Genomic DNA, 8,736 nt, shown 5'->3' with positions numbered 1-8,736 from the left:
TTTCACTCTTCCCAGCTGGAACTTCCTACTCAGTTAACAGAGTTAGCATGAAGGGCATCCAAAAATCTTTTTGGATGGAGCTTTCCTCTATTATTCTTACTATGGCTGTTATTGTTGTTGTTTTCAAACAACATTTGAAGATTTTTTTTCCATGGGAAAACATACTTCCATTAAAACTGTCCACATGAAGTTTGGGGATCACTTGGGGCAGCACAGCAGTAATAATGCAGGACAGAAAGCAAAACAGGTACCACTGGGCCAAGTGAAGCACTCACCCAGCTACAGCAAGTTAAGTATTCATTATGAGTCTTCACAAAGAAATACTTTACCTATAGAAAGGAAAAAGAGGGTGCTGTGGAAAGAGCTTTTAACAAGGGACACTTGTGTGCAATTTTGCAGATAGCATCTTATTTAGAAGCAGTGGGGTAGATTGATCTCTAAAGACCCTTAAAAGGTTTTGCAGTGGAAAAAAAAAAAGAGTTGCAAGGCATAGAGTCAGGTCATTAACTGCAGCCCAGGCTGCCAGCTGCTCACTCAGATCCTCCAGATGGCTCCTCCTCTAAAGCATCATCATTTCATCTTGGTAATCAAATTATCTCCCACTCTTACACTCCTAAGTGAGGCAAGGCTTGTACAAAGAGATTATGTATTTTATTTGACTGAGATGGCTTGCCAAAACAAAACAAATTAGCTTTCAAGGCACTCAGCCTCTTCTAATTGTCTGACAGCTGAACATCTCCAGCCCCTTAACACCTTGTTCCTGCTGCTGCTGCCACCACAGACAGTTCAAAGCACAACCTACACTCTACAAAGCTGCCCAGCACCCAGGTTTTATACAGTATTTGCACACTAAACACTTCACCATACAGTAAGTACCTAAGTCCATGCCTTCCCACCAGTGGAAACTTGGACCTGCCACCAAAGACTCCATATCCTGAAGCACTCAGGCTGGATTTATTGCACAAACATCTAATTCTGTGTCATCCATTTGTCTCACCGGTTCCCCAGAGCTCCACCTGCACATTTTTGAGACCTTAAGAACACAGGGTGCCATAAACAAAACATTTCCTTCACTTTTAACTCAATTAAAACCAACATCCCTTGTTTTTCTGAAGCCAGGCTCATCCGTGGATGCTCACTTCAATAATTTGAGCAGAAAAAGGTCATGACCAGCAGGATCCTCCCAGTCCTTGTGGCTGCTGAGCACTGTTTGGCTGACACTGATTATTGGCACAATGCTACAAGGGCCAGGAAAAATTGCTTTCTTTTTTTTTTTTTTTTTTAAACTATGGTAATTCCTTGCATAGCTTTATGCAAAGGCATCCAGGAGGAAAATTAAATTCAACCTGTGCACTGCAGGTCTTCAACTTCTCTTTCAAAGAAACAAGAACACTAGAAATTTCCCAATATTTTCAGAAAATGTTGAGTTTTGACAGTTTAAAACGTTCAGCTAAAATATTCAAAAATCACATCTTCCAAAAATATGCACTCTTTCTAGCACGAACAGAGTATCCCAAACCCTGGCATTATTTAAATCAGCACAATATTAATTTTGTTTCTCATACCTAGTTACAAGAGATGATGGAAGTCAGTTATAGCTAATCAGAGGAAACAATTCATTACTGCAGTGGGTGGCTTGCATCTGAAGTCTAAACCCCAGTCTGATCATTGCCTGATGGAATTACTTCCCACTGGAGTTTAGTACTAAACTTTATCACCCACTCAACTTGAATTTTCATAAAAGAGCTGTACTTTTATTTCACAAACTGCAAGTACACAAAGAACAAAAGAGCTCACTAAAAGCCATGAATTAGGAAAAAGAATCAGAGCTGAAATTAGAAAAGTATAGAGAAAAGAAACAAGAAATATCACAGAAACTAAGGGGTTTTTTTTTTCAAGAGAAAAAACAAACTATGAGTTGAAGATAAACTGCTGCCATTTATGAAAAAAGACTCTCAAGAGTAGTAAAAAGCATGAGCAGGAAAAAGAAAGACTGTTAATTAATTTCTCAGAATACAAGAACTAGGAGTCACCAAATGAAATAAGGTGATGTGGTCCGAAGCAAACGAAAGGAAGTAATTTTTCACCCAGCAGATAATTATATTGTGGAATTATTAGACACAGGATGCTGCAGAGGCCAGAAATACAAATAGATTTAGGAATTTAGAATTAAAAAAATAAATACATATATATAGTAATTAAAATAAATAAAAGTAAGCACTTTCTTCTGTGAATTTGCCAGATCTATCAAAGGCTACTAAAGTGCAGGGGTAGAGATGCTGCTTCCCTTTTCACAAGCCAGTCAGGCTCTGGCTGGTGAGGTCTGGAGCTGCAGGAAGAAGGAGCTGCAGGTCCCAGTTGTGTTGAGCAGAGCTCTGCCAGACTGGGCAGGGATGGTACCTGGGCCAACGTGGCCTGAGGGATGGTTGGACATTTCCTTAGCCTGAATTTCCAGATTGCTGCATCACCTGTAGTACCAGGGATGGGGGCAACTCAAAGACAGACCTCCAGGCAGGTTGATCAGACCTCCTACTGATTTTAATCAGCAGAGATCTGATGTAAGGACAGGGGCACTCAGCTCAGTGCAGGAGTGACTGCTGCACACTAAGAAAAACAGTGGCAGGTTTTAAAACCACACAAAGTGCACCCATACCCTCCCCATCATCGCTGTATCCAAACTGCTGCAGCCTTTCCATCCCGACTTCAAAGGATTCCTGCATTTTTTTGTTTGTAGGACATGATGTAAGAAAGTCCCTCTTCCAACAGTGCCTATCAAAATGAGCCTTACAGAGTCACAAGACATCACTTCAGAGCTGCCATGTCAGCCTGGCAATGGTGTATTTTATCAAACCAGAAGTTGTAATGCAGGTGTTTGTCTCTTAGGCACCAGAATCGTACACCTACTTTGATATTTTTTATTGCTGAAATGCATTTTTCACTAAAATGCAAGATTTATTTTCTATTTCAGAGAGAAAGGTCTGTTGATTCTTTTTCAGTAGTTGATTCTTTTTTTCTGTACTACAACAGAACAAAAGATTTTACCAACATTTGCTTTTTAAAAGCCTGTCTCTGAGTAAAGCAGTTACTATCGTGCAACTTTCAAAGTGTCCTGTAATTGCTATACAAGAAATTCTGTATTTTTCTTCAGGGGTGGCAACCCATCTTTAAAGAGTGACAAGTATATACTGAGAAAACAGTACCTGATAAATTGGGGCACTGCAAAAGTATGAGTTACATCCAAGTTAACATTAGACTAGAAATACTAGAAAACTTCAAAAGACTCAGTGGCAGCTTATTTACAAATATACTATTTATAATGAATGCATTGATACAGAATGACTCTTATAAAAAAGCAAGGCAATCTTTTATATAGACATAACAATCAACATTACAATAATTCAGATTAAAAGTACATTTTTTTTTGTAGACTGTTTACACTCTTGTTTAACTTTTAACCACAAAATTAGTGTGGTCTGGTATTTTTCCACAGCAAAAAGTCCTTTGCAGTCCTGGTTAAGACCTAAACATCAGAATAATAAACATAATTTTCTGATCTTTGCTAACAAAAAATAAACCATTTGCAGATACTATAAATTGTTTGCAACTGTCCTTACTGTGCCTTGAAGTTTATGTTGTGCAAATTACTGCCAACTGCACATTTCTAATTAGAAGCTTTCCTGGCCTGCCAATTTGATACAACTGAGGTATCGTACTGACTACATGAAAATTATTAGTTGCATACAGATAGGAAGACTCCCTTGATTTGAGTTTGTACTCATCCAGAAATTTAATTTGGCTTTTTTTCTTTTTTTTTTTTTTTTTTTTTTTTAAAAAGGAAAAAATAATCTTTCAATTTTTCGCAAATTGTTAAATAAAAGGTATTTTTCAAACTCCCAGGATTAAAGATGATACTTGAATTCCAGGTGACACGATGGGTTTAAGTGCAAACCAGCCAGACAGTTTCATTACTAATTTACTAAATCATGTATATGAGCAAACACGACCTTCAAGAAGTCTGAACATGCACTTTCTCACATAACATTAGCAAAAGATGGACAAAACTGCAGAGAAAATCTAAATCCAAGAGAGGCACAGAAACAAATATTCCACAACCCTAATCTCTTTCTATGAAGGGTGCATGAATTTCCAAGTTTCCAAAAGCATCTGGCAAACAGTCAAATGCCAATTATCCAACCGTGTGACCCACCTTTACATGCAGGATTTGCACTGCATTTCTACAAGACAGCTCTGGTGATAAACTGAAATATGGGACAGCCAGAGACAGAATTTTAATGGGTTTATAATAAAAGAAAGCATTTTTTAAAAAAGATTTACCAAACAACTTGCTACTTAGTAAATTTAAACGCAACTTCTGACCACCATGAGACACAGCAGCAATTATTCCTTCTTTTCATTATTTAACAAATCCCTAATCTGCTTTACACTATACCAGACCTCCATAATACTATCTATTCTCTAGTACAGTAATTTAGCTTGTCAAATCAAGGCATGATTGAGGATAGTGTCTTTAAAGTATATGTACACATTCTTATGTACATAGACACAAACTGGTATTTTATCTGGGGGCGAGCAGTCAAGGTTATGATTTTCACCTCAAAGTAAAGATTGTCACACTTCTCAATAACCCTTCTAAGTTATTTTCCCCACTATGGCAAGGAGCATAAATATTTAATACAAGTATCTGGGAATCACCTGTTTCTCCATTTTGTTTTCAAAGATGCCATAAAGAATTAATTTCTTCACCTTGTCTGTGTGTTCATCCATACATAGATACACATCTACATATATGTATGTATGCATACATACATACACTTGTTAGGATGAAGTCCTTTCATATTTTAATTAGGCCAGACAAAATTCTTAAACATGTATAAGCCATCATGTGTCCAACTGAGTGTCATCAGGCATTATATACTATTTAGAATCTGTACCAGTTAACATTTCCAGCATGCTAGAAAATGCAAAAGTCTGTTGTGTCAGGATGCAAGACTGTTTTGAGTGACCAAAAAAAGCTGGATTTATATGGGTCTGTGAATAGATTTTGATAGAAATCCATGTATGTATTTATATGGATTTATATGCATCTATTCCCAACCCATAACACACATTTAATATGTAAAATTTGAGATAATTTAAAAGAACTTCTCAAATTTTTCTGAGCTGATTTCTTCTGTATCAGAACTTCCCTTACACTGATTTTATGCAAAACTCTCAAGATTCTGAAAAAATAAGCATTGATCTCAGATTATATAAAATAAACCCCTAAAACAGTGCTCAGGATTATCTGGCATTGCAACAACCATACCAGCACAAAGATAGTTTGAAAAAATATCCTGTTTTTAATATAGTATGAATTAAAACATAGATTTACTCCTATAAGTGTAATGAAAAGAATAGTTTGTTTTTAAGTGAGTGTAATGAGCACTATTTTGGTAGCCAACTTCTCCACAGGAATTTATCTGAGAGAGGGTCAGCTCCAATCATACAGTCATTAACCATCTACCTTACCAAGGTGAATAATCAACATACTTACAAACCAAGCAAATTCAATCCCATCAACTTTTATAAAAATGGGATTGAGGAGCAGACAGGGAATAAAACCAAGATGCTTGGAAACACAGGAGGGGCCACTTTTGGTTTAAGGAACCATATTAATCAAACCAATTTCCCCTGTGACCTGGGGGCACAGAGACAGATTTAGCAGTATAGTCAGAAGTTAGATTACAGTCTTGATACTAAGTATTTCAGCATCTTCATATTTTAACACCTTAATGCTGAGAAAGATTAATTCAGGCAAAACTGTAAGGAACTCTCCTTTTACAAACTTACATCTAAACTGAAAAGCTACAGTAGATGTAAAAAAAAAAAGAAAAAAAAAACAAAAAAACAAAAAGGGGGGGGGGGGAGGCAGACAACAGAGTGTGTGAAAAAGAATAGAATATTACTTAGTAAAATCCAGTGACATCTACAATAGTTTTACAGCACGTTTAAGCCCTCTAAGGTTTTATATCTCCACCTGCCTTCCACTTAAGCTTACTCCTTGTTAATGAAGTTCATATGATAAAAACAGAATGCAAATAGGTCAAGGCAATATGTCTAGGTAAGCACGCCTGAAAGCCAGAAATAACATTCCCCAAAAGTCTGCATGTGAAACAGATTTCCCATGGCATCAGTTGACTTGATTTTGTTCAGAAAGGTTCAGTCCTCTAAGTCACACCAAGCCAGCAGCAGAATTGGACAGTTCTTGAGTCACCATGGAACACAATGCCCCCAGTTCCTGCCCTCCTGAAAAAGGACTGCTGGGCCCACGAGTGCAGTGACAGTGTAAATCTCCCTGAAGCATCTTCTGCCTTTTAAAACAACCCAGAAAGTCATGATAAACCTGAATGTCCACTACTTACAGTGTTTCTCTTGAGCTACCAACACCTGTGCACAAATGAAAAAGGTGCCTCTTTTTTAACAGATTGGTTTAATACTGAAACAGATAGGATGAAGTTAAAAAAGAATAATCAAGATACTGAACTGACTATTTTGAAGCAAGTGCCCCAGCTGTGGGGAAAAGTGCATTTAGTTCAGCAGCAAAACAGCACAGTGTGAAGATATTGTGCTTGGACACAGAAGTTCCATAATGGAAGGAGGTACAAGGCAAGTCAAGATATAAAACCATAGTACATTGTTAACCAACCTTAAAACTTACATATATTGCAGTGTTTAAAAGTAAGACACATTCATTTATTGTACAAGGACTATAAGGAATCCTTAAAATTGCCTGTTGTAGTTTATGACTCAACATTGTAATAAAAATGTACATATATATTATTTCCTTGCCACTTAACTGTACTGTTAGATCCCATGGAATTGGTTCTTCACCAAATGAAAACCGCTCTTCACTGAGTATATAGAACATTTTTTTACCAATCTGAAAAGATTTACTTGTGCTAGAAAAGACCAACTGCAAAAGGCTCAGTTCAGATATGTTATGCCTGCAACTGATAACTCAGGGAAGCAAGACTTAAGGAATTCAAGCTTTTTTCTTCTCTTTTTCTTTTGTTTTGACTGCATCCTTTTCACCTGCCAGTTGTTCTGATGAGTATGTTTTTAGTATACAAACCGGTTGATAAAAATTCATCAGCAGAGGCATAGAAATTCTAGATATGATTGATTAAAACAGAGCAAATCAGAATAAAACAAAATCCAGTGATTTACTCTGACTGTAAACAATATAAAAACACCATTTGCTTCAAATCTCAAATAAGTTAAAAGAAAATCCCAACCTCAGGACACATGACCCTTTTTCAGTTTTGACAAAAAAAAAAAAAAAAAAAAAAAAGGAGGGAGGAAAACAGAAAAGTTCATTATATAAAGGTTATACATTTCTCTTAACTGAAAGTAAGTCTAAGCAAAACTATTTTTTGTCCCTTAAATTTAAACTTTGAGTTCATTGGCAACTGCTTTAAATGAACTGGCATTACCAGATTATTCAGACAACTTCCATCAAATTCAGCAAAGAAAACTTAGACAAGCATTTTTACAGAATAAAAAAAATCTAAATGGCTATGATTCCTCTATTAGCAGAAACACAATGCAGTCTTAAATTTGCCTTTTTATATTATTTATATTTTTATATATATATATAATATAATATAAACCACATATATTATATTATATATACATATACAGACAATTACAACATTAATGCAGTTTGTATTTTGTACAGTGTATTGGACAATCCAATTAGCATCAGACCATGGCACGATATGGTCCCTGCATTTTTAGGAACTGAATGATGAAGGAGGGTCCTCCTGCAACAATCTGAGGTGGGAGGTGGCTGAGCGGGCAGTTCTCAATGCTCATTATTGACAGTTTGCTGCAAAGAGCCAGCTCAAAGGGAAGGCTGTGCAGATTGGGGTTGTCATTCAAATACAGTTCTTCCAGATTCTCCAGTGTACCTGGTTAAAATAAAACAATACAAAGTAGTAATGTTTTGATTCGTGCAGTTTAAAACTTTTCCATAGAGGCTCTAAGCCTGCTTGGGGATTCTTGCCTATGTATCATACAGAGTCAGTTACTCCTCTCAACTCCTACTTTCAAGCACAGGCACCCAAGCAAGAAACAATTTGCTTTAATTTCCCCATGAAAATATTCATTACTACATCTCCTTTAGATCACAACTGAACAAAGATTACACAGAATAAGAGAAATGAGAGATCATGGCTACTACACCAAGTGCTTTGCAATTGCAGACAATGTTGAAGAGCTATCCAGTTAGAAGAGCCTAGAAAATGTTTATACCATACAGTATGTATTATCTCTATAAAAATATCTATGACACACCTTTTATTTAATTAGAACTTGTACATTAAAGACCTGAATCTCTAACAGTGCACCACAAGAAGAAAGCAGGAGAGATCTGTCCACAGCAGTGAATTAATTAAATGGAACAAATTCCTCCCAAATTCAAATTTCACCACCTGCCTCTACTACAGATACTGAAGTACAGATTAACCAGAAGATGGAAAATTAATTAATTTCTTCTTAAGCTTTGCCTTCCTCTGCAGCAACCTAACATCAAAAAATCAGTCTATATCTTTGAAATATACTCCAAAGTGCTCCATACAAGTCTTCCTAAAAACATTTCTTGTTTTCCAATCTTATATACCATAAGCATCTCCTATATATCCGAAGAGTAATTCAATCTTTTACAAGAGAAAGCTG

General features: G+C 36.4%; 1 protein-coding gene across 1 annotated transcript in view; it reads right to left on the bottom strand.

Moving 5' to 3' along the window:
- Window positions 1–3,292: 3,292 nt before the first annotated feature.
- Window positions 3,293–8,736, bottom strand: part of SHOC2 (SHOC2 leucine rich repeat scaffold protein) — a 41,196-nt gene continuing 35,752 nt past the window's right edge. The window contains exon 8 of the mRNA XM_071749392.1: window positions 3,293–7,970. Within this exon, the coding sequence (XP_071605493.1) occupies window positions 7,762–7,970 (209 nt within the window). The 3' untranslated portion in view covers window positions 3,293–7,761. The remainder of the gene's footprint in view (window positions 7,971–8,736) is intronic.

The sequence above is a fragment of the Heliangelus exortis genome, chromosome 7 (assembly GCF_036169615.1).
Source record: "Heliangelus exortis chromosome 7, bHelExo1.hap1, whole genome shotgun sequence".
Taxonomy (NCBI): domain Eukaryota; kingdom Metazoa; phylum Chordata; class Aves; order Apodiformes; family Trochilidae; genus Heliangelus; species Heliangelus exortis.
Note: the sequence above shows the minus strand (reverse complement) of the source record. Positions and strands in the feature narration are given on the sequence as shown.